This window comes from Carassius carassius, chromosome 42 (assembly GCF_963082965.1).
Source record: "Carassius carassius chromosome 42, fCarCar2.1, whole genome shotgun sequence".
Taxonomy (NCBI): Eukaryota; Metazoa; Chordata; class Actinopteri; order Cypriniformes; family Cyprinidae; genus Carassius; species Carassius carassius.
In genome coordinates, this window is record NC_081796.1 from 20881257 (window position 1) to 20908982 (window position 27726).

A 27726-nucleotide genomic window follows, 5' to 3' on the forward strand; every position below is an offset into this window, starting at 1 on the left:
CCTAAATAGAGGTAAGGTGAGTCTTAAGGAATGGATGGACTAGTTCCGCTCCAGCAGTGGCAGTTATATGCGGTTCATCCACAAGCAGCTTCATATGGTGCAGCAATGGGTAGAAGCTCAGCTCCACACCCTGTTGTCTTACATAGATCTTTAGCAGCTAAACTAAAATGATCTTACAGTGTGAGTCCTCAAAACTCGCTTTAACATATTCTGATATAGTCCTGCACCACCCGATAAAGGGTGCAGCAATATAGTACACTATTAGATAGCAAATGTTTAATCTGTACCGCTACACACTCGAGAGAATTGTGTTGATAGACTAGATAAAGTCGATCCTGCCTTGGATCCTTAGAGTATTGACTTGAATGAAAATGTGACTGAGGGAAAGAAGTACAGTTTGTTTATGCCATATACCAGGGACTGTTTAGCCAACAAAATACTGAAATATGTCTTTCCACAAATTTTTTGTGGATAAAAAATTAAGTAAATTAGACATATAACCATTTACTTTCATCCTTCACAGCCTCTTTTTTGTTCACGCCACATTAAATAAGTCATCCACTTTGACTGAAGTCTGCAGACACTATCAGGGTTGTGCGAATTTGAAATTAAATTAGAATTTTAAATATATGTATTTTTTAATAAAAAGGACTTTGCTGGGACAATTTAGCAAATTCCAAGTCAAATTTCAATTCATTGTGTTCTAGGGCATGGCTAATTCAATTCAAATCCACACTTGTGAACTGAAAGGGTGCCAATTCAAATCTCAACTTTTGCACAACCTTGTGGTCTATATAATTTATTCTGTTTTTGCAAGATTTCAGCATTTGACTCATATATTACAGAACATTTAAAACAAAATTTACTAAAGACATTGATGAATATTGAAATATTGTTAGCCATAGTCTGTTTGGTTTCAGTGCGCTTTTGCCCTGACAGGGAGATACAGAGCACTAAATCTATATCAATTACTTTAATGAACATCTGAGGGGAAAAAAAGACATTAGGATAAGCTGGTGTCTCAGTATCTTCCTTTGAATGAGAACTCGACTCTCCCAGTGGAATATAACGTGGAAGTTGTGGGGTAGCACTAGATATGACTCTCTGGGGCGGAAGTTACTGAAGATGGATTGAATTTCTTTGGTTGTGGGGACATCCAAAAATCTACAGCTGGGCGGTGTATCACATAGTCTGTTGTGCAGTGCTTAATTTGTAAATTGCGAGGTCCCGGAACAAAGCGGGGTAACGGATCCGGCATGTGATTACAGGAGGGAGAGGTAACGGAACATTCGCGCAATCACATTGCTGGACCAGTTTAAGTGATTTAGGGTCTGTAAGGTCATGAAAATGCCATGCGATTTTAAAACAACAATTTCCAGGCCTAAAAACGTTTTGAAAAAGTTGTGGAATTTTATTTTCAAATCTCTGTGTAATAGTTATATTTAATCAGGTCCTACATTTCTGTGGTTTTAATAATTCCTGCAGCTTTCAAGTTTATAATGAGGTAAATCCCTGCATTTATTCAACATAGCTTGTAGGTTTGAATAATAAAATAAATCCACACAAACAAGATTCAATCAGTCATTCGAAACCATAAACTCTCTCGGAGCGCGGTTCACATCAGCGCATCTTGTCTGCACTTCAGCGACCTGCTGCAAGCTGCGATACAAGACTCACTCACATTTCGATCGGGACAGGTGACAGAACTGTCACTTGACTTGACTAATCGGGTAATTGTTGCATTGTCACAAAAATGCATAATTTGTACACCTTTTAAGTATTTTAAGACATTTGGGACTCACGCGCTCCACATGCTGTATTAGGCTATGTGCCCTCGCAGTCCCATCCAAAGCTCGCGCGTATCAAGCCGCCTGTATTAGCCTATATAAGAGTTATTTTTCATAGTTTGTTGAGTTTAAGCAAACAAATACACACGATATGATGTCTGATGGTTGTTGACAAATAAAACAGTTTCATGGCACACTCTACTAAAATGAAAGAAAAGGGGGGAAAAATCAAATATTAAACAACACTGCGTCGTCAGTGTTTGTGTTGTATCAGACACGTGCAATTAACATTAGGCTATATAAAACAAGCTCAAATGGAGTTAAAGAGGTCTTTGGCCGGCGAATGAGGAGATCTGTGTTTTGTCCGCATCTGAGGCAAGTGCAGCGCATTATATGCTATCATCACCTTTTACAGGCTATATAACGTTTATTGTTGCTATATGGGTGCTTAGTTTTTCTTGTTGTTTAGTAAACTTGGCCAATGTCTCATGATATAAACGATAAAGCGCTTATGCACAGGATATTCAAAACGTACAAAGGTATATGGCAAAAAACGTACTTCTCCAGTCTTCAAACACACAAAGACATAAGCCTTTACAGACATAGTGTTTGAGTAAAGAAAATGCTGTATTCAAACAGTTATTTGTTTACCCTTGCTTTGCGGATAAGCGGAGATCTATCTCCTCCAGAGTCCAGACTGTGCGCGCGTCAATCTGAGTGAAGGCGCGTGAAGTGACGAGGTTTTGCGAGAGCTTGAGGATCCAATGGCGTAATTAAGTTTTACTGACAAGCTCTTTTAAATACTTATCATTGGTTAAATATTTGTAAAACCCTCTGATTTAAAATAATAATAACGAATTATAATAGAGATATGAATTTTGGTTAATTTTTTACGGCACATATCTGTCTGCCATACGGAAACGCCACCCCTGGAGGAGGGGGATCTGCCAAAATGAGGTGCCGGATCCGATTTCGGAGGTGCCGGATCCGGATCCAGCTTGTTCCGGCACAAATTAAGCCCTGCCGTTTTGTACAAAGTCTCTTCAAAGCCCTGCTGGCCTGCATGCCTATCATGCCAGCCTGAATGAACTTCTGTTCCCTGCTACCACCTGCCTGCTTCATCTACAGATGTGCACACACCTGGCTGGGCTGGACAGAAGTATTTGGTTGCCCGCATTCTCCAACAGAACACAGCCATGTCCAGCTCTCAACACTATCTATTTATAGATATACACATACTCACACTACATGAACACGGACATAATATGTACACAATACCCTTGAAATTTCTATCAAAATTATTTAAAAAAAAGAAAAAAAGAAATGCATATGTATAACAATATACAACTGGAAACCAAACTTCCAGTCTTTACATTCAAGAGGGGCAATCTGGGTCAGTCAACTCCAGGACCCGATTATATCATGATAGCTGCTCTGGTTTGGTTGTCGGCACATTCTTTGTGCTCACCAAACAGTAAGACACAGAGCAAATCAAAGAGGAACTTTTTAATGAGGAATGCTCAACATCTGTTGGTTTGACGGGAGATCTCAAGAGGTCCATCCAATGGAGTGAAAGACAGAAATAAACAAAAACAAAAACACCCCGAATCAACACAGAAGGGGTGGGTGGTCGAGTTCGAAATGCCATCATGCAATAAAAAAGTAGCTAAAGGAGTCTTTTTCTCCACACATGCAAACAGTGGAGAAGTTATTTACATTCACGCCGGCAAATGTTCTTATTTTCCACTCTTTTTTTTTTTTGATTCATGCTACAAAATGCCAAAAAAACTGATATTAAAATGTCTAAAAAGCAGAGTCTTAAGTTTAAAAATCTATTTGTGCTTGGTTTGTACATAAGAAACAAACTTTAAAGATAAAATGTTTTTTTTTTCTTTTTGCCTCCATACGAAGCAGGCGAGCAAGAGTTTTTGTGTGTGCACGTGTTTTGCGTGTCGATCTCTGTGCGAGTGCAGCTGTACATGGCAGTGATGAGCATCATAGTCAAAGTGTGCGAGTGTTCCTGGGAGTCCTCATTCTGTATTCTTTTTCCTTTGCTTTTTTTTCACACCAGAAAGGGTGAAGGCGCATGAGCGCAACAGCCCCTGTGGCTGGATGGGCGTCAAATCAGCTGCAGCCTTTTGAAGGGCACTGGTGCTGGGCTTGGCGGGACAGTGTGGCACTGAAAGATGCTTTGATAAGCTGAAGAGGAGAGACAGGCAGAGAAAGTGAGATAGTTTGGTGAAGAGACCCATAGAGCCATCACTTCTGAGCAAAAAAGGCTCCGATGGTCACTCCTGCCAGGCCAAGCACTGCCAATCCAAGTACTTTTGTTAGGGACGAAAATGGGTGGAACACAGAGTCTCTCTGCTGACCGTACAACTCCACGAAGGCTTCCTGAAAGAAAGAGGAAAAGAAAGCAGAACATTAGGAACAAGTAAAGAGCTGAAATTATTACAAACATAGTCATTTAGAAGTTACGTTCTCCATTGTTCCACTGTAATGGGTGTGGGGGGAGGGGGCAACAGACAATAAAAGGAACAACTAGATTCAAAAGTTTGGGAACATAACTGCAGAAAAAAAAGATAACTGTACAGAAGAGTGCATTATGGTAATCTGGGACACTGCTGTACTTTCGGCATCTGCAATTTACTTTGATCAGGTTAGCCAAGGTAAGCCTCATATAACCAACATTAGCATAATTGCCCTAATTTACCATATTCTATGCAACAATATTCAAACAGGAAGTTCCAAAGGATCACCCCAAATAAACTTGATATTATAATATAATGTACAGCTAGCTGACTTGCCAAAACTATACTGATAGAAGCAAATATCGTCAAGGCTTTTTAAAAGCATCTTTCTCACAAAAGCTGTATTTGATCACAAATACATTAAAAATAGTAATACTGTGAAGTATTATTATTAGAATATAAAGTAACTATCTTCTATCTTGACATCATTTAAAATGTAGTGTATTTCTGTGACGACAAATAGCATGCCAATAGTAAAACATTAAAATACTGATAATTCAATATACAGTATATATATTAACAATACATATATTGTTTATGCATTATGTATGTATAAAATTAAACTAAAATTAGTGGATATTCATTGGATTATCAGTTACCAAATTAATCATTAGTTGCAGCCCTAAAATCTGGCAAAAAACAAAGCAGCAACTGATCTTAAGCACAACATTGTCACACAGTTAGTGTTTGATAGAATGTCTGTAATGTGAAACATGTCTAACTGCATTGTATAAGGAAATAAAAATTTTCGCATGGGGATTTGAGACAAGCACACTGACACCGTCCAGCCCAGAGAGAGAAACACATCGAATGACAAAGAGAAAAAGGGAACAGGCACAAAGAAGAAAGCTCAGATTCATAACATTGAGCCCAGTTCCCTGTGAGCCCACTCATAGAGGACGAGACGGAGAAATAAAGGAAGAGAGCATATAAGACAGGGTCTCTGTGCCAGGGCTTCCACTGTCTCATCACTCCTACGCACAACCACGTCTGCCGTTTCCTTCTCCAGCCAGACTCACTGCAGACTAACTAAAGCGTCTTTCACGCATCTGTATAACTGAAATCCTACACTCAAACATAAATACTTATCTGCATTTGGCACAAGGAAATTACAGAGTTTATCCCCCTCTTGTTTACAGGGGCATTTAAAAGGAAATAATTAGGTTCTTTCCCCAAGAGCAGACAGTGTAAATTAATAGTGTACAGATAAAACGAGGGACAGCCCCTTTCGAAATAATCTTCCAGAAGAATTCACAGCCGTAGGTCACGAAAGCGACAAAACATTGCTGATGTAATCAAATGATACCATCGATTCCTCTCGATCTTCAGGCTGTTGGCAAAGCTGCGAGAGGTATTGGCCCCCTGTGTAAACAAGTAGGTGTTTGTGAATGTGTGTTTGCAATTACGTGCACTTAGGTGTGAGTGTGTCTCGGCTAGTGTTTTTGGGTTTAATCACAAGACCCCCAGCAGTAACCACCCATGCACTCCTTTTTGAAGCCCTTCTGCGTGGGTTTGCAAGGAATGTGAGGGAAAAAATGTATGCTGAAACTATGTTTGGAAACCGAGAACCAGTTTCTTTTTAAAAATAAATACCAAAATCAACAGTCAAGAGTTAATAATAAAAATAGCTAAAACACTAATAGTGATTACTGTATTTTTTTTTGACTATAAGTCGCACCTGAGTATAAGTCGCATCAGTCCAAAAATACGTCATGATGAGGAAAAACACATATGTAAGTCGCACTGGACTAAAAGTCGCATTTATTTAGAACCAAGAATCAAGAGAAAACATTACCGTCTAGAGCCGCGAGAGGGCGCTCTATGTCTTCAGTGTAGACTACAGGAGCACTGAGCAGCATAGAGCGCCCTCTGGCGGCTGGAGACGGTAATGTTTTCTCTTGATTCATTTTTAATTCATTTCTCTTGGTTCATGTCAAATTAATTTTGATGAATAAGTCGCACCTGACTATAAGTCGCAGGACCAGCCAAACTATGAAAAAAAGTGCGACTTATAGTCTGGAAAATATGGTACATCACTGCTGTTCCCTGAATCCACATTGCGAAACATGGTGTTCCCTGATTTCCAAATTAATGACTCCTATATAAGCCGGTTCATTTTAGCAAATCAAACACAAATAGCTCGACCAGTGTCCTGTGTCACTCTCCTGTGAGGCAGTTCATTTAAGTGATTCAAACACATACTGTATAGCTTGACCAGTGTAGTTTGATAAATACTGAATGTCGGTTAGTTTTAGTTAATCAAACATTATTAACCCGGTGGAGGCTGAATAATCGACTGATTTACTGAACCACAGCTTATTACTTTCACATTGTCCAACAATATTTTTTTGTATGTAGAGGTTTGTGAGACCTGACTCACTGTAGTTACTTGTAATAAATATGAATAAATGAAATATGTTACCATATTTTTCATTTAATATTTTTATCTAATTTACAGTTAAGTCTGTGTCTTTCTTATTACATTCGATCCATTAACGTCTAAAATAACAGACTGCTGAGCGCAATATATGCAATAAAAAAAAAATAGATGACTATTTTCAAATATTTCCTCAAAAACATTGAAAAAAATCATAAAAAAAATCATGGACCTGTTAAGGAACCAAAATCGTTAATAGGAATCATATCCTATGTTTTCCTGTAGCTCAACTGGTAGAGCATTTCGCTAGCAAGCGCAAGGTTGGGGGTTCGATTCCCCGGGAACACATGATAGGTAAAAATTGATAGCCTGAATGCACTGTAAGTCGCTTTGGATAAAAGCGTCTGCTAAATGCATATCAGAATCTTTAAATTCCTTTCAATTACCATCCAGCTATAACGGTGTGTGTGTATCTTTTCTCCTTCTTCATCTCCAGATCCTTATGCTGCACGTGGTTCACTACTCAATAGTAAACGGTGGTTTTATTGTGGCATACAGCGGGATGTGATCGTCCTGCATGCACTGCTTGGGCCCGGGCTGGCCCTATACGGCCAATGGTTTGAATTACATTATTCTGTGCTTCACGGGCAAGATAACTTCAGTCGAAAAGAGAGAGAGAGAAAGTAGTGCAACATGCCCTTTGTGAATTTCCAGCACACACTGGGACACAGAGCATTTGAATCCAAGAACATCAGTTAAAACTGGCCGCGACTTGACAAGTATGCAGGGATAGAGAGAGAAATGGTGAACAGCTTTCTGAGGCTTTTAAAATTAAAATATGCTGATGCAACACAAAGCAGCTAACTGTGTAAAATTCCATTAATTGTCATTTGTCCAAGTGTCATTTTTTTTAGCTTTGGATTTTTTTGTTGCAACCTCTTGCAGACCAGCAGCATGACTCATTTATATAAAAGTACAATAAATGAGAAGTTCATTTAAATTTTCCCACAGTTTTTGTTTTTGGTTGAATTAATAAATCATTGATTCTCAGTCAAAATCATTTGTAAATGTCTTAAAGACACAAAGACAGTCACTTGTCTCCACTTACTGGCACAAAGATGTAACCTACAGTAAGAGGCAGTGAAAAATCCCCAACACTAATAAAGACTGATATCCTTTCTGCTACCTGTAAACGGTCAACAAGCCACCCAGCCAATCAGATTTAAGGACCGACTGTTGTTTAAAAGTTAATTAAACAATGATTTTCATTTCTAATGCCACTAAAAAAAGGGTCAGTAAGATATTTGTAATGAATTTAGTACTTTTATTCAGCAAGAAGGCATTAAATTGATCAAAAGCGACAGCAAATACATTTATAATGTAAGAAAATATTTCTATTTCAAATAAATGCTGTTCATTTGTACTTTCTGTTTATGAAATAATCATGGTTTTCACAAAAATATTAAGCAGCAGAACTGTTTTCAACAGTGATAATGATAAATGTTTCATGAACAGCAAATCGGTATATAAGAATGATTTCTGAATGTTCATTTGAGACTGAAGACTAGAGTAATGATGCTGAAAATAATATTTCACAATATTAATGTTTTTACTGTATTTTTTTCAAATAAAAAAATAATTAATGCAGCCTTGGTGAGCGTTCAAAAACATTTTTTTATATATTTGAACATCCCTAGTACAACATAATGTAATTTGCAGCCAAAAAACACAATGTGAAGACACACTGGTAAGAGAAAGGTGGAATCAAACTTGGGTTTGGACCAAACAATCAAACCTGATGCCATCCGCTCCAACTAAGAGAGGTACAGAGCTGCAGGTGTCCAATCTGAGCAAATCATGAATAGCATTCCAAAAATGATCAACCTGCAATGATCTCATAGCTGGAGGAGAAACAACTGTCTTTATTCCCTTGCTGCACCGAGGTCACGCTTAATTCTTCTTTACACCATGTAGCGAGTTAAGTATATTTAACCATAACACAAAAGCCAGGCTTGACATTTGTTTGTACCACTAACAATGGCTGTCAGCCTTATTATCAGAAGAAAAGCTCCTTACTATCTTAAGACATTTCCGCAGATTTCTCTCTTTCTCTCTCCCTCTCTATTTATCTATCTTATCCGCCTCTCTCTCTCTTTTTTGGTTTCTGTCTGTCTGTCTGCACAGGCTTTAAGAGCACCTGGCACAGAGCAATGAAGAGGGAGAGGAAAGGAGGGAGAGAGAGGGGGTGACAGATATGACTACTGTAAAAGAGGGCTGTAACAATAGCACAAAATGAGCTCACAATACATCCTAATAAGAGCCACAGGAATTAGTGCCAGCGGAGGTGTCAAACCCGAGAGGCATGCTCAGGACGAGATGTCATCGCGGGTATGTCTGATTGCTGCCGATGTGATGAGGGCATAAACGAGAGCCCTGGATGCCCCATCAGCGGCAGAGGTGACAGGACCAAGCTGGGAGGTGTTGACGGCCAAGTGTCCACATCCCTGTGTGCTCTGTTTTTTTCTTTCGCATTGGTAAACATCCTCATTAGTGGAGCTTCCGCCCTGTGCTTGAACAGTCTCTTGCCTGTTTGCCCAAGAACCTTGTTAATGGCCTCCAAAAGCAACCCTGTACACACAGGTACTGGCAGATACAATAAGAAGCTAGCTTGGTAATCATACAATCAAAGACCAGAAAATGTCCAACGGCTCATATATGTGAAATACAGTATTTGCTCTAAGCCCGCCTCTTCCTCCATCTCTGTTTCTGTCCTTCCTATGGGGTGTTGGTCAGACGCAAGAGTGTCTTGGAAATCTGTCTAACAGAACCCTGCAAGACTTCCTGTGGTGGAGGAGGTTTGGAGTAGCATGTTGCAATTTTAGAATGGAAATGAAAGTCGGTTAATGAGATAAAAAACGAAAAGCGTGGCCAAACTCTGAATCTGAATCTCTGAATCTCTGAATCTCTGACAGAATGCATGAATGGATCGTTGGTTTACAAGCCGGGCAGCTTTTACAGCCTTGTAAGGCAAGCGGCAGTTGCTCAGGACTAAGTTCCACATCAAGTGTGCTGGTGTCATCATATCCTTAGATTGAGCATGAGGCCAAGAGATGAACTAATGCAGAAACAGCTGACCTTCACCTTAAGGAAGGAAGAGATATAGTTGCATTACCTCTTTTAAGAAAGCATGCATGCAAAGAAAGAGTTCCTCTGCAAATTGTCTTGTCGCTACGGAACTTTGCTATGAATTCTGTGATCAGAATAACCATCTGATCTCATGAATTTTGAAATCGAGCCGCTTCAGTCAGCAAACACTGATGCTCCTACATCATTCAATGACACAAGTGTCTGTGGCTGTCACACTGGCAATGTCATATAAACCCCAGGACATCTGGAGATCATAAGAGGGACACCTACTGGAAGTTTTCATGTTTTGTATTCAAGTCATAAATCACACAGAATTATATAATTAACCAATATAACTTCTGTGGATTATACTTTAAAGTAGTTTAGTATTAATTCTAGCAGAAACTAAATTGGAGTTTTGTGGCTTTTAGTTTTGAATAATGTATTCCTATTATGGCAAAGCTGAATTTTCAGCAACCATTAATTCAGTTTTCAATGTCACATGATGCTTCAGAAATCATTCTAATATGCTGATTTGCTAATTCATATTTTTGTGGAAACTGTGATTCTTTGATTAATATAAAGTACAACTGAGCATAATTTATTTGAAATAGAAATTTAAAATTTCTTAAAATAAATACCAACGTTTTGATAGATATAATATTATATTATATTAATAATACATAAATAATTCCCAACTCAACTTTCTATCTCAACAGAGAAATAGGGAAATTTATCAATAGAGAAAGAAAAAAAATTATTGAAGGTCACTTATTCTTTGTTTTTTTGTTTTTGTGGCCCTTCCCTTTTCCCCATATCAAATTTATCACAAAGTTATCTTTTGATTGCTATGACTGTAAATGTAGATGCTGCAAAAGTAGTGAAGGAACAAAGATAATTTGACTTTTTCACTCACTCACACACATACACACACACACACACACACACACACACACGCACACAGGAAATGCAACAGGAATCATTTTAATTTAAATGCATATTAAACACGCACAGGGGAACTGACCCATGAATGTGAATCAGCCATGTTTGTCAGGCTTTTCAATCATAACAGTACCGACTTAATAAATCATCAGACTAGAAAAACAAATTCTGCATAACTAGAGGGTTGAACCTGCCATCTGCCGCTGATAGTGAACAGACCCACTCATCTTTCTATTCATTTTAAATGAGACTATTCTTATGAACAGAATCACCCAAAGAGCACCTCATCCTTCCGAAACAGACTGTGGATATTTTGGCCCAATCCCAATTCTACCTCTTAGCCCTTTCCCCTCCGTTTCGCGCGTTCACGTGAAGGGGTAGGGCTGTTTCGATTCTCTTTTGGTTGGAGGGGTAGGGTAAGGAGAAGGGCCAGATAGCCCTTCAAACGCAGATTTTTCGGGGCCACACTTCAACCGAAGGGGCATGAATTATCTCGGCAACATGGCTGCTACAGCGAACAAAAAGACACATAAATGTAAGCTTTTCTGGCATAAATAAAGATTTTAACGAAAAGTAATCATTTGTTTTATGTTACATTCAATTGTGAGTTCATATTAATGGTCATATTACTCAAAGAAATGTTTGCAAAAAATTGCTAATATTTGCTAACGTCATATCATTACAGACTGCATGATAGTGCCACAGCATATGTCTGATCAGGGCGATAACTGCCGTAGACTAATCCCCCCAATAATAAGAAATCGCTAAACCATTTTCTCAAATATTGCCTATTCGAGAGAGAAAGAAAGAGGGAGAGAGAGAAAGAGGAATGGAAGTTGCGTGTATTTGCGTCTGTTCGTTTATCTTTTTATTGTGAGTTTACTGGAAAATATAATGTAGCAATTCAGTATTTAAACTGTATTTAATAAAAGTCGTGGGGCAGCGTTGACAAGTTTATTTTCTCCTGGATGTGTGAGCTGCGCGATTTCCGATATGTGTGTGTGTCAGTAAGCAGCTCATTAATACAGAACGATAATTAAAGTATATGTGTGAATTGTAAGAGCTAGACAACGAATGAAGACGTGTGTCGGCATAGTAGTGGTGTCCCAATCCTCTGTTTCAAGGGACAAGGGGAAGGGGTAGGCGGAGGGGTAGGGGAAGGGGTATAAAATAGAATTGGGATTGGGTCTTTGTGTTCTATAGTATAACAGGTTCAAGAAGCCATGAGCAGCTGAAATAATAGAGCTTAACAGTAAGAAAAGGAAACATCATTAACACAAGACCTAGTGGAGACAAAGATAAGATGCTGCTTGAACTCTCTGCCAACTCAGTTCCTTGTTAGACATGGTGGTCAGTGCTGAAATGGCATCTGACCCTGACCGAAGCCCAGATGCCAGCGTGTGGCCATCTTCCAGAGCTCAGGGGGTCAAAGCCATCAGGTCTGAGAAACGGCGCTAATGGGGAGCCGAAGAGGAAGATTGCACCTTGACCTTGTAATCTGATGCATCCGGAAAAAAGGTAAAGCTCTCCATTAAACTGACATGGCACTGAAGGAGACAAGGCTATGATGTCTCCAGGCTCTGGGCCTCCTATATTTATAACAGCATTATTCATGCCCCCCCCCCCCTCTCTTTCATGCATCTTTCTCCCTCACTATTTTACATATTCTCTATCTACCAGACATTCTATATCAAATTATTTCATATGCAGTGCCTGGAGCAGGTTTCATCATTCACTTTCTAAATCTTATCTGCTTAAATCTATCCAACCAAAAAGAGAATATTGATTTTTGTACTTTATGTATTTTTTGGCAGAACAAAAAGTAAAGAGGCAGATGGAGTAAGATATAACAATCCCTGATACTGATATATAATAATAAATAGACTTGATAAATGTAATGACATGTGAATATAACATGTAGACAACTATGGTAAATTCAAAGAAAATGCGTTGCAATTACAGTGCAATGTTATGTGCTCAGGATGAGTACACCTAAAACAGAAAATGATGTCATTATTTACATGCCCTCAAGCCATTTCAAACCCGTACAACTTTCTTCTGTGGGACACTTATGGTTCCACTCTGCATGCAATTATAAAAAATGAAGAATGAGTTGAAACTGAGAATAAGTTTATTTATTTGTAAAAAATGATTTAAATTCTGTTCTGTTCCTAAAACAAAACTATAATATACTGTAACTTGAAATATTACACTCAAGACATATGGACCACTTATGCATTTTTACATTTTCATTGTCAGGAAAAAAAGGGCGTACAAATGTTCAGAATCTACATTTGTGTTCTACAGAAGTCATGTTTTTGGAACAACAGGGTTAAGTAAACAATAATACCAGAAATTTCAGATTTTGACTGAACTAATCAAATTTGCCATGAGCAGTAAAAGTGCTGCCTTTATTGATTTTCAGTAAGTACAGATCTATTTTTTGCATTCGATGGGGGATATAACGCATTGCAAGTCCCTCCCAGCATAGATGCTTTCCACATGCTGCTGAAAACCTGTTCCTTTGCGACAAAACACAAGTGAATTCCCTCTATCCGTTTCAAACTGCTTATCCAGGACAAAACATTTCCTCTTTTTTCCCAGTGCTCTTCAAGGCCAGAGGGGGTTTATGAAGAGTGAGGTACGCTGGGATTCAGAGCATAGGCCCCATGGACTCCACATCAAAGTGAAGCCTCTGGTCTACACACACGTAAACTAGCGGTTCTGCATTCCTTAATTCTCGGTCTGATTCTGTCTGTGTGATGTGGCACCCTGAGGACTCGACCACTGAACAGGACCACAGGGGCCCCTCCAGTCACTGCTGGTCCAACCCAACTGTGAAACTCACCTACTCTCTGTTCTGCATATTACTGCCTAAAAAACAGCCCCCACTGTAACTAATTAGACAGACTGCATGTCTCTTTCGGGTGGAAAATTGGTGGACCATGTCTGTTTATATGGAACAGTACAATATACATTTTAATATCTTACATTATAATAACAGAAATGTCTCAGAAAGTTTATGCAAACATCAGATAAGACTATGAAGATCTTATATAACCATAACATAAACATAAGCAATATATGATATATGTTTGCTGTTTTTTTTTTTTTTTCGAACCTGATAACCAAAAGATAACTCCACATGACTACAGTATCAGAAGAGCATCAGCTATATGAGCTTTTTGGTTTGCTCAAGTTCCATACAAAAAGAGAAAATAATTAAATGAGATGGAAAAACTTTAGTGTTTTATAATAATGATACTATACAAGTAAAACTTAAAATACTTTAAAATACTAAAATGCTTTATGTTGTTTAATTATTTTCTCTTTTTATTTGGAAATTGATCACTATAGCTCCGCCTCTAAATTCAGATTGGTTGAGCCACATTCAAAGCCACTTTAAAATGGGCTAAATATTAACTTAGACACATCCCTATCTGAATTATTACTACATTTTCTTGTGTCACTTTTCTGTGTATAATGACATTAGGCTGACAGCCACACAAATACATTTACTGTAATATAAACAGTAAAGCAAAAGTACCCAGTTCTATAATAGATGTAATCAAACAATAAATCTGATAGATTAATGGTAGCTAAATTACAATGATATATGAATTGACGCATTATATCTACATGTTTCAAGGAGCAAATTTCAGTTCAGTTCAGTTGCTATATATAATTTCTTATCTATTCAGATAAAAGTGCAATGTAGCATCTAGTAAACGCAAGTCATCTCTGATCCCTCAGAAGGGCTTGATTCACTTGCTTATTTAGGCTGTGTGGTGTTTTCTGGCATTCTCCTATCATAAACAGTCTCTTTTGTGTGAACTGAGTGATCTTTATTTTCCCAGGCTGCTTTCATATCTAAAGCCTGCTCGTTTATCCACTCTCATGCTTCATGAAAAAAAAAGAAAGAAAGAAAATTCTCTTATGACATGATAGACGTCAGACACGAGGCTGCATAGGGGTAATTGTGTCACACCAAGAATATTTGGCATCAGTACAGATACTATAGTAAGCAGTTAAGATAGGTGATAAACAGATGTCACATTTCAAACGATTTACTTATTTATTTTGGTGCAATGTTGCACATAAAGGCTGTTTCTGAAATTACTTCTAAATTACAGAAATTTAAATTGAAAATATTTAATGAAATTACTTATTTGGCTGAAAATGCTCAGCCAAGTTTAGATTTTTATTTGATATTTAAAAAATGGCAATAGGTAAGAGACAAGATTATGAATGATGAACTAAATGCACTATGGCTGATTTATTCTAATTTCATCTACAAAAATGAATGGCGGAGCTTTTAAATTTGATAAATTATGAAACATTAAGGGTTGTTGTGCTTTAGCAACTGCCCATGGTTCACATAAGAATATAAGGTTACATATGCAACATTCAGGTCTGATATAAACCACTACATTACAAACAGTTCAATCTTACAAATCAAGTTACTGTATGTTCTATGCAGCAAAGCATCTTGGGGCAAAAGTTGTGGCAAAAACATTAAGGGAACGTGACTGTAAGCAATTAGTATTCTGTTTTACAGAAGTATTCAATGAGAACATTTTTTTACTCATGAAAAACAGACAACACATCATGCTGACACATCAACGATCATGTTGCTGAAATTACTCAACATTTGCAAAAAACATGCCTTTTTTACATGCAAGGGTAATTTTGAAATATTTCACAGTTCATTAACATATTACATGTTAGAGCTATGACCTAGTGGTTTGTGCAAATATAAACTAAATTTGAGCAGTAGAGTTCATGTGAGCCATGAGAGTTTGAATATTGCTTGCAACCTTTACCCTGTAAAGCCTGATATATAACATAAGTCAGATAAAAAAAAAGTTTTTCCTTTTTTTAATGAAGTGGAACTACTTCAGTTATTCTTCAGTTGTTCCCACATTTAGTTAAAATTTAGTAAAGCTATAAAAAAACTGTATTACATTTCAATCAGGTGACAATGCATGTGGCAGATTGTGTACAACAGGTTTTTCAGCTAATTTTGATCATGATGATAATTTACAGGACAATACTGCAAGCTTTCTAAGATTAAACAAGGCACCTATACACCTGGCACTGTACACTATTAATATTGTTTGGTTATATGGCAAAAAAACAAAACAAAAAAACATTGTGTTTTCATGCTCAGTTGAATAACGTGGGGGAATGGGCGTTGGGGGATGTGGGAGCAGACCACCGATTAGGATGGGCCCCAAAATTTGCCAACATGAGACAGGTGTGCCCCCTTTCTCACCCACTCCTTCTACACCCACCTAAACTCAACAGTGGGTCGTTTCCTTCTTTAAGATACAGTGTTGTCTGTTGCAAGTTGCCAATCAAACCTCATGATTGCACAGGAGAAAGAATTCAACTGCTTCACAGTGCAAAATATACTAGATTTCTTCTCTCATCCATTTCAGTATAATGTCTCACTCTTTCCAGGCACACAAGGAAACTCAAATATCACACAGTATGGCTATTCACAGACTCCAGTGGACTAGAACATTGATCAAATGTCATCTATGACGGTACGGAAAAACCTGCAGGTGATGTAAGGGTGATGTCTTGAGAAAGCCAGGTATGAGGTGAACATGATTAACTTATGATTAAAACTATTAACCTCACCGCTGAGAACAACACTGTGAAACCCGGCAGTTACGAAGGGGGATTTCCAAGTGTTTTGTACACATAAAGAAGCAGGTACTAAATCAAACAGTAGAGTGCTGGGTGAGTTGTGATAAAGATATGGCATTTTGATGTAGAAACAAATCAACAGGAAAACAATACAGACTCCAACTGGGAAATGTTATGACTACTGGGGGATCATGCATGAAAGAGCACAAAGAAAGGTGGAGAATCATATAATCTATGATGTTTTGTTTCAAAAGAGAAAGGGATAAAGTGCAAGTGAGGAGTGTTTATAGAGATGTTCTGTCTGGGTTATTGTGCTGACCCAACAATGAATTTCCCCTGATGAATTCTTTTTCCTTCTTGGAAGTAATCAGCAGCCTATGCAAATTAATTAAATCCCATCCATTTGGTAAATCCGTTTGCATTAATGATCTGATCAAGCCATTATTAGTTAATGTGGTGGGAGTAGGGACTCGTTACACATCAGCTAGGGTTGCATCCATGAGCTTGAGGAGATCTCTATAAAAACATGGTAAACCCAAAGCATGCCGAGATTTAGCCAAGAAGAACATGTTCCTGGATCAACATCCGTGATTGGACCTGAAACAATATTCCTATGAAAAAAGCCCTATACTTAACTGCAACCTACCTAGACGTTTAAAAATTGACTGTTATCAGGAGAGATGCACAAATAATCATAATAAAATCAAAATTGCAATACAAATAATATTTAATTAAGTCTGAATTTGTCGTGTGCTTATGAGTGAAGCACTAAAATCTGCTGTGAACTGAACATAGACCTAAAAGTCTTCCTTCAGTTTCTGCCAAAATAAAAGCCAAAGGGTTTAATTTTTGAAAGTGAAGAAATTATTATAGAAATATATTACTAATGTTCTAGGTAAAATAAAAACACAGACAGACAGACAGATAGACAGATAGACAGTTAGACAGATAGATAGACAAATAGATAGATAGATAGATAGATAGACAGACAGACAGACAGACAGATAGATAGATAGATAGATAGATAGATAGATAGATAGATAGATAGATAGATAGATAGATAGATAGATAGATAGATAGATAGATAGATAGATAGATAGATAGATAGATAGATAGATAGATAGATAGATTTTGCTTGGAGATCTAGTTAAATAGTTGAGTAGTTAAACGCAGTTCAAACTTAAACTGCACAATAATATTTAAAAAAATAAATATATTCTTAATTAATTAAAAGCAATATGATTTTCATTGGCCACATTGTTTTACATATTGTAATTCAAACCGCATAAAATTAAATTAAATGAATAAATACATTTTTACCAAATTACTATCAATACGATTTTCTCTGGCCACATTGTTTATCATACAAGCAGCACTTGACATTACATAAGCATGTATGCTGGGTGGTTTGAAGTGTGCGAGTCAGGGCTTTCTATAGAGGTTTATTTGTGCGTGTTTGAGTGTGGGGGTTTAAGTGGAGACTCTGAGTCATGCTATGGACAGCCTCTTCATTTGCATGAGGTGAAACCCCTGAGCAGGCAGTGATATGCTGTCAGATTCAACAGAACAGGGAGAACATTCACAGATTACTCTTCACCAGAGCACTATGTTCTAGCAGCTCCCTGCAAGCGAGCAGACGGGTTGACGTTGTTCATCTGGGTGAGGTGTTAAACGCTGACAGCCGCAGCACAGCTCTGAACCTTCTGCACATCCTAATGAAGCTAGCCAACATTTGCCCTCATCTGTAGGTGCAGCTGATGGAAGCGAAAAGTTGTCAGATGCATGAATCTTCTCTAGTTACTCAAGCTTTCAAATTTTACTTCACAAACAATGAAGAATCCCCTAACAACTCATCTTCTCCTCACTTTGTCTTGCCTACTGTCTCAAACATGCCTCTGCACCTCCACACCCTGTGTAGCTTTCTCACTGTATGGAGTGCAATATCCACAAGGTCCTCTTTATCAGCTCTTTTCTCACACTACCTCAGATGTCAGTCGCATGCAGCTGGGCTTTGAAAAGGAGGAGTATTTGGTGTCATCTTTCAGTGCAACTGGAACACAGAAGGGAGGGCTGCCTGGTTAGAAGAGGAAAAGAGTAGACACAATAGCACATTTCTTGTTTGAAGTCTGAACCGCAGATTTTGGGTCTTGGCTTTACACCACATTGGCACCTCTCAGGTTCCAAACCCATGAGATTGGCAACTCAATCCCTCCCCCAAGGCGGGAAGAGTTGGAAAGAAAGGGCAAAAGAAACTGAACGGGATAGAAATATTTGTCAGTATGTTGTCAGAAAGCAGACACACACAATGTCTGGTCAAATAGCTGAGGCTCAACGTCACTGTAAAATCAGAAGGGGAATTTTGGAGTTTCGTGAGCCTACGCCTCGTTGGTTTCATTCCCAGCAGCAGTGGAGCCTAACTTGGGTTCCTTAAACCAAAACACAAGGAGACAAACTGAGAAATGGTTGAGAATTGATGCACACATTGAAAAATTATTATAGAATGCACTCTTTAAAAATATAGATTCCAAAGGGTATTTTCACAGTGATGCTATAGAAGAACCATTTTTGGGTTGCTTTCAGCAAACCCTTTCAGCAAACATTTTCTTAGTGTGAAGAACATTTTAATTAACCCTTTTTCCACTATAAAGAATCTATTGTGCAATCGAAATGTTTCATGGATGTTAAATGTGCTTCATGGAACCATCAATGCCAATAAATATCCTTTATTTTCTAAGAGTGTATCTTTTAAAATATCTACACAATCAAAACTAAAATTTACATGTCAAGTCAGACTTGGTTACTTTTCTATAAGTGTATTTGGTTGTAAGTTGTATGAATGGGTGAGGGATCAGCAGTGCTCACTTCCTAACACAGCCATAATGGACCCTTTTGAAATCAAATACCCATTCAGCCTTTTGTATTGAGGCCATCATAACATGATTGAACGATTCAATTATTCAATATCCTGCTTTGTCCCATTTATTGATTCGTCTTTTTTCAAAGTTTCCATCATCCTGTTAGCCTTACCAACAGGATTCATTAACTGGCAACCTAGAGAGCAGTTGGGGTGCAGACATAGCATCCAATAGAAGCTTTAAGAGTGGACTCACAAGGCAAATTTACAAGGTAATTTTCAAAGGTGCCCATAAATATTATATGTATATATGTATATATGTATATAAATTTATATTATATATAAATTAACAATGTATTCTAGTTCAGTCTGCATTCTAAGAGTCTGCTTCAGTCACTCTCTAAATGCTCAATTGGCTTTGTTAAAATGAGTGATATTTGTCTTGAAGCTACTTGAAATTTGCTGCTGATTTGGACCATGAAATGAGACGATGAGATGGGATTCATGAAACAAAAACTGATGTTTATCAGTGGCAATCATGCATAATTTAATAGTTCCATGGCTGTTGTAAATACATCCTCTTATTGATAAAACCAGGGCATCAAATATTTATCCAGCTTGGGATTAAGTTGGTGTTACATACAATACATTAAATGTCTCCAAGTTGACCACTTCAGGACCAAGCTTCCTGTAAACAGAGTATACACTTCCTACATGTAGAATGCTTAAGAACATAAGAAGTCTCAAAAACAGCACCCTGAATTTGTCATATTTTTCATGGTAATCTCAAAACTCATCCAGTACAATGGTAGAGTTCATTTGGTTATAGATACTACCTGGATGGGTGGAGCTAGTTATGGATTCTTTATATAATCACAGGAGGATGAGAGCAGCCAGGTCTACTAAACATGTACCACACACGTAGACCTGGCTGAATCAACCAGGTCAGGGCAAAGGGCCAATTACATTAGTGTGCCATTAGTAGGGGTGTGCCGGTTTCAGAATTGGGGATGACGGTTATGACGTGAGTCAAATGTGACGGTTCATAACATAACCGTCGGGGGTGGGGGGGGGGGTTCACTGGTTCAGGTGGAGCGGCAGTTAGCTACTACACAGAGCCGTAGTCTACCGACAACTAACACAAAATCACTTTCAAAATCAACAAAGAATCGCCTGCGATTTTAAAATTGTTTTTGTGTAGATTGTCAGTGAATTATGGCTCTGTATAGTAAATGCCAACCAGAGTTGCCAAGTCTGTGGTTGTTTTTCATGTCCGCGGGTCGAAGCGACAATACCAATAACGTGATATTTAGCCCCTAAAATGCTAATTTTACCAAGGCAACCCTGCCAAAAAACTTATATTTTAACCCTGGGAAGCAATTTTTATCTGGGAACCTCCGGGAAACGCGATTGGGCTAGTTTTGAGAAGCAACTGGGCAGGATTTGTTGTAAAAACCTGGCAACCCTGATCTGAATGCACGTGCTGGAGATATACTTCTAATCACAGGAGCGTCTTTTCTGATGAGATGCGCATGAAAATCGCATTCAATTTTTTGCACAGCCCTAGCTTAAATGTATCATACATCATGGTTGATAACTACCTCAAGCTGATGTTACCTCAAGTCTAATGTGGCATCAAGGGTCGCAAACACAAATCAATGTAAAAGCCTTAGCTCAGCAATTCCTCTTAATACTTTTATATATAGTCTAAACATGTTCATTTTGCCAGAGACAAGAATGGATTGCCCAAGTCTAAAGGCCTGTTCACACCAAGAACAATAACTATGAAGACAACTATAACAATAAATATAAATATATTAACATCCCCAACAACACATGACAACATTCAGTGTATTATACATGCGCTCTGCAGTTTTGTCGTAGTCTGCTGCTTTAAAAGCTTCAGGATGGATTCTGGTTGTTTTTACTGATCCTTAGCAAAACATTTTTTTTTAATGATTCTGACAATGTTGTTCCCTGTCGGAAAAGGGGCTAACAGTGTGTGTTACTGGAAAAAACAAGCTGACCGTAAGCGCACACACACACACACACTGATCACTTCACAGTGGCCTATTGCCCATGATTGACCTCTCTCTCTCATACACACCAAACGGACAAGAACACACACTGAAAAACAGCAGCAGCTGGTGTACATGACACAATCCTGGAAACGAACCATAGATCTGGTGCTGTTTTTCAGGAAAATAATGTTAATGTGGGTATATTTCATGTTATTTTCTCAGTCTACTGTTGTGAAATCCAAGCTCAAGTTCAATTGTTCTTCTAGTTAATATCACACTGTGCTTTTTGGTAGTCTAAACCATCTATGTACAAAGGGTAACAGCACTCCTCCCAGATCCATTTTGTGTATCTCAACTGAACGTGACACCAAGAGTCGCCTGGTGATTGATGTACACTGCTCCGTTGATTTTTGTTTGTCTTCTCCCGTGCTTATGTTTCTCATTACACATCTTACATTTCAACCGGGTACATAATCCAACAAATGGCCTCAGTTGAATTCTGACATGCCATCAAAGAAGAATCCAACAGCAACAGAGTATTTACCGCATTGGCGAACTATGGCTCCATTCCTGGGTTTGTGGATAACAGCGGGACACCTCAAGAATGGCATTTGCCGTTTGTGTATTTGGAGAGGAGTGTGTGGTGGGAGAGAATGTGACACTATAGATGGCTGTGGGAAGAGAGAGGGGGCGAGCTTGGATTAGGTGATGCAAGGACAGAAAATAGGATTGGCCCCTGTACAGATCTTGTACATTGAGGCATCAAAGAGCTTGCAGTGCTGCTTCCCACGATAGACACCACACATCCCTCCCCAAACAAGATAACGAACAAGTCACCATGTCTGCGTTCATTCTTTCTTGTGTAATGCAATTCCAAACTAGTCCTACTCTTCTGCTAGTAAAAAGGTCTTTGTGCATGTAGCTTGTGAAGGCTTGTCTTAGGGTGATGGGAGAAAATGAGACAGTTTAAATATTTCGATTTATACAGTTTTTGACCAACTCACCAGCAAGGTCTTGAACTGCCTGATAAATGAAACATCATGCAATTGCTAATTAGTATGGCGCTGCTGACCCCATATTTCAGGGCAGGGCCACCCCATCACACTTATATCACATGTGCAAAAGAATATATCTTTATAGCCACACATTAAACATTACCGTAAATATAACAGTGAAAATTTTAATTAATTAATATTATCCATCCATCCATCTTCTTCTGCTTATCTGGAATTATTAAATACTTACTAATTTACAATAAAATGTATTACCAATTAAGTAATTCATTTGTATATTTTTCATGAATTTATTTATTAAAAAACTATATTTACTGACAATAAATATGAGATCATCTGATTTATAAGTCATTTATCAAAAAAGCTAAATAAATGTTTAATCAAGCCTAAATTTAACAATTCAATTGCCTGTAAAAATCACATAAAAATCCAATAACACATAAAACAGATTTTAAATATATAATTTAAATGATATCTATCTGAGTGTGTGTGTATGCACTGTATCTGTGTGTGTGTATATATATATATATATATATATATACACACACACACACACATACACAAAAATAATGCATTACAATTAATATAAAATGTATATTTTACATAAAAATATAACATATTAATGCATATATAATTGTGCCAAATAGTGGCAAATTAGACAAAATCCAATTGAACTGCAGTAAAAAAAAAAAAAAAAAAAAAAAAAAAACCTTTTTTTTTTTTATTTCTAAACAGAGTGTGCCATTGCACCACGGTTGCAAAGTGTTGCTGTGGGTTAAGCAAATTGCCAAGTATCACAAGCCTTAAGGATAATCTATATTGAAGAGAATGCAAGAGAATGACTGTTTTACAAAGCGCTATTGGTGTTTCTTAAAAATCGTACTCTGAAGGGAATCTTCAGGCTTAGCTTATAGGGGGATTTGGTTAGGTGCTTTTCGTCTGAAAGAGCACAAGAGGTCTGGATGACATCCCTTTTCTGGGCCTCTTTGTTAAGATGTTCTTGCAGCTGTGGATATAGCAAATGGAGCTTGCTCTGTGGCCATGCTGGGATTGGGTGGGGATCTGCCCTCTGAAACCTTTGCATTATAAAACTGCTTGCTACTTTACTCTATATTCACAAACTGTTTAACAATTTTAACCATCTTTAACAATTTCCATTTTAAAAACTTTAAAATCAAAGTGTCTCCAACAAAATCATACTGTCTAACAGCTACATGGCTAACGACCAATACGTTGATCTCATGCGGAATTCCTTTCAGACCCACATTAAAGATTTCATGGGCAGAGTAAGGTACAGGCCCACACATAGGCACAGATCAAAACATTTCCATCTGAGCTGTCTTCAGAAAGAGCTCATTAGTTTCCAGTCACTTGCTGTGTAGGCCAGCACAAATATGCACACTTTAGAATTGGCATTAGTTAGCCTTTTCTGTCGTTCATGTGATCTGGAGTGCAATTTATCACATCTTTCCGAGCCTATTCCAGTGAATCAGTATAATGATTTTCAGTGCAATGGCAAGCATCTATGAGCTGTTTCGTCTCAGTTGGGTAGGAGTTCACAAGAAAAGACCTGAAATGTGTAAATACGTAGATACACAGTTTACTTTTTGATTTCAGCCTGCGCTCAGCACTCTTTCATCTCCATAAATGCTACAAATGAGTTGGTGCAGCTTTCTGTTGTGTTTTTTGGCACTGCTAAAAAACTGAGGTGTTGGAAAGTTTATAACACACAGTGGTAATTGCAGTATCGTAGGGATGTTTTTAGGTAGTTCCCCATGTTTAAATCCCCGTTCTAACTGTAATTCAAAAAACAGCCTACAAAAAGCATGGAAAAACAAGCCAATGGAAAAATAAATTAGCGTTGTTATTCATGCACTAATAATTACAAATTAATTAAAATTAAATTAAAACCTACGTATATAGCTTACCCTTTTTTTAACCCTATTAAAAAACCTGTAAACTTTTTCCTTGTACCAAGAAATTACTGAACAATCACAATAAAAAGAATTAGATAAAATAGTTCTTCTTAATAATATATATATAGGGGTGGAATGGTTCAACTTTGGTTCAACTTTGGTTTCAGCAGGCCTACATTCAGACAGCTATGTGTACGGATACTTACCAGAACGGGCATTTTGACATAATTTTTCTATGCGTTCTGAGGTGCGGGTTTGTGTGTTTTGCGGGTTCTCTCTTCTTATCCATGTAACTCACATCATGAAGTAACCCTGATAATTTTGATCACTATAAGCTCAACAGTCATTGCTCAACAAGCTAAACAGTCATTGGCCAGCAATAATACACTTGCATTAAATATATTATGTCACTGAATATGAAAAAAAAAAAAAATAAATCAGAACAATCAAATAATGCTGGTACATATAATTATATCACATTTTGAAAGAAAAGAATAATAATTACATATATACATGTAAATATTCTGCATTATTATAAAGCAAGCATATTTTAGCGGTCCCTACACTTATATTAAGCAGAGGTGGATCTGTGTAGGGAGACATCCGCAATACTGCCATTACCTGACGCTTCTTGTGGGTTCCTTCAGACCTGAACATTTTTGACCTGTTTAATATCTTACAAGAATGCCCAGATGGAATCCAAAGACATTTTCTGCACTTTGAGGAGAATACCTGTAGAACATGAACAGAGCTGACAGCACTAGATTATTTTTAGGAACCTAAAGCACTATAAAAGCTAAATTATTATTTACTGAATGAACATGCATGGGGCAAAAAAAATGAATAGAGTTTATGACATGAGGGCGTTCCAAGTCTGCAGAAACTTCTGCGGAATCCTGACGATACACATTTACTTATAATTCCTTGGAAGACATATAGAATGTACCAAATCACACTGGAAGGACTGGTGAGTTTAGAACACAAGTATTGTGAAAAAAGTTCTTACATCTGAGAAAAAAAGCTGTGAAGAAGAAAGATATAAAAACAAGTGAGATATTAAAGTTTAAAATGAATTAGTCAGGCTGCATTTTTTATATAAACACAATTCTTACTACTCCAAAGAAAGCTGTGAGGCATCAACATCCATGTCCCTGTGGATCTGCCATTGCGACACAATTATTGCAACACTCTAGAGTTTAATAATACAGTCCTGCGAGTAATTTTAAGCAGATGTAGAGAAACAAGGTCACATGTGGGCACACAGAAGCACCAATTCTCCGTTCAGTGGTGTAGATCCAAAGATAAATGCCGTACATTTTCCGTTCATACACACACATACCTGAGATATTACAACCAAACTTGAAAAAAAGGAGTCCCTAAGCTTTCAACAGACATACAAAACACTTTATTTGGCTAATGAAAATAACAGTTGCCCTGCTGAGTATTCGAAAAGATTCTCAAATGAACGAAGACTGCCTTTTGAGAATGTTTTTGAATGAAAAAAAGAATTTACTGCACAAACCTCCTGAGATTGTTTTTTAAAATCTGAGGTTGATTTTGACATTAGCTTCTCCTTGGCTCTACTATAAGACATGCTCTCTGATTTTGCTGTTGATTTCTCAAATGTTGTATCACTGGAAACCTCAGCCTAGTTCTTAGAATGTGTCTCACCACAACCGGTATTCTTAGAGTCAATGTCAGGGTTGTATAAAGTATTTCACTATATGTCAGTTTACTTTAGATTTGAGAGCATTCATTAAGATATAATCTGACAAAGTCCCAAAAAGCTTGTTTTGGAAATTACTGCAATAAAATAATGCATATTAATGCATTAATGCATAAATAAAAAACTAGATCTAGTTCTTTCTTGATATAATATATATATATATATTTTGTTATAGCTAAATGTCTTTAAGGGAGGTTGTGGCCTAATGGTTAGAGAGTTTGACTCCTGACCCTAAGGTTGTGGGTTCAAGTCTCAGGCCGGTAAAACCATGACTGAGGCAAGGCACTGAACCCCCAACTGCTTCTCGGGCACCGCAGTATAAATGGCTGTCCACTGCTCTGGGTGTGTGTTCACGGTGTGTGTGTGTTCACTGCTCTGTGTGTGTGCACTTTGGATGGGTTAAATGCAGAGCACGAATTCTGAGCATGGGTCATCATACTTGACTGTATGTCCTTTCACTTTAAACAAATGCATTTCAGATTCAGCAACGTGGGCATGAGACAGAAGAGCAGCTCAACAATAAACCAGCCATCTGAGAACTCTGGTGGCATGGCGTAATCATTTCTGAAGAACATCTAATGATCTTTTTCAGGGTTTGGTTTAACACTATAACAACAGAAGACTTAATCACATGTGTGTAAGCACATACTGAGGAACTGATAAAAACTATTCACACACAAATAAATAAATAAAATAAAAAATACACGCAAAAACAAATCCGCATTTGAAATCATTACATCTTCACAGTTTATCCTCACTTTGTTAAGTTCTACTTTTTATCGGTGCATGATGTCATATGAGTGCATTTGCGCACATACACACCCCTTCACGCACACCGCCACCCCCAACTTCCCTATGTCCCATATTTCTCTTTAACTAAGCTGATGCAGACATGCTTACTTCTGCCTGCTTAAACTTCATCAATGGCTAGTTGTTTCATTCAAATGACCTTTCAATAAACAACAATTAAACCTCTGATGAAAAACGGCTGTTAAGCCATTGAGCAAAACTCAATTGCACAGCTGAGGTAATGATTTCCTGTTGAACGAAATAAGCTTATATTTGAGTTTCTCAAGAACTTTCACAGTGGCTTGAAAGAAAAATGACCGACGGTTTAAAGAAACACATCTCGAATCAGCTGACTGAGGCAGGAAGCCGACCTCAGCTAGTACTTGGAAAGGTTTTTCTTCGAACAACAAGAGTTCTAATTAAATGTCAGATACAAGGGATGCTGAACCGCTAAACCCAAAAAAAGAATGAAAGCAAAAGTTGCCTGACATGTGTACCTCTGTAGAGCACAGAGCATGTATAGATTTATGTCATTTATGATGTGACCGTTTCTTTCTATATAATTATGCTGCGTATATTCTGAGATTGAGGAATTACTTTAATACTTTGCTTTAAAACTATCATAGAATAACAAATAATTCAATGTAGTACACTGTCAGCACAGCAATAATTAAATCTTATTATTATTATTTTAATAATATTATTAATAATAATATTATTATTTTTATAATACTTCTTATTATTATTTGATCTGAAATAAAATAAACAAAAATCTTCAGCTAAGGCATAATTTCTTATTTCATTTTATGTTAGTACTAAATTAAATCTTAAATAAAAATGAATAAAAAATAAAAGACATCATTTAAAAAAAAAAAAGTATAAAAAAAATTATAAAACCACTAAAACAAAGAACAAAATGACTAAAACGTATCTAAAATGAAAATTAAAACACAAAATATAAAAAATAAAAACTAATTTAAAATATTCCG

The 27726-nt window shown here is 37.4% G+C and overlaps 1 protein-coding gene across 1 annotated transcript in view; it reads right to left on the minus strand.

Moving 5' to 3' along the window:
- Positions 1–3278: 3278 nt before the first annotated feature.
- LOC132124149 (apoptosis regulator Bcl-2-like) overlaps positions 3279–27726 on the minus strand; it is a 45344-nt gene continuing 20896 nt past the window's right edge. Inside the window, exon 2 of the mRNA XM_059535005.1 lies at positions 3279–4181. Within this exon, the coding sequence (XP_059390988.1) occupies positions 4047–4181 (135 nt within the window). The 3' untranslated portion in view covers positions 3279–4046. The remainder of the gene's footprint in view (positions 4182–27726) is intronic.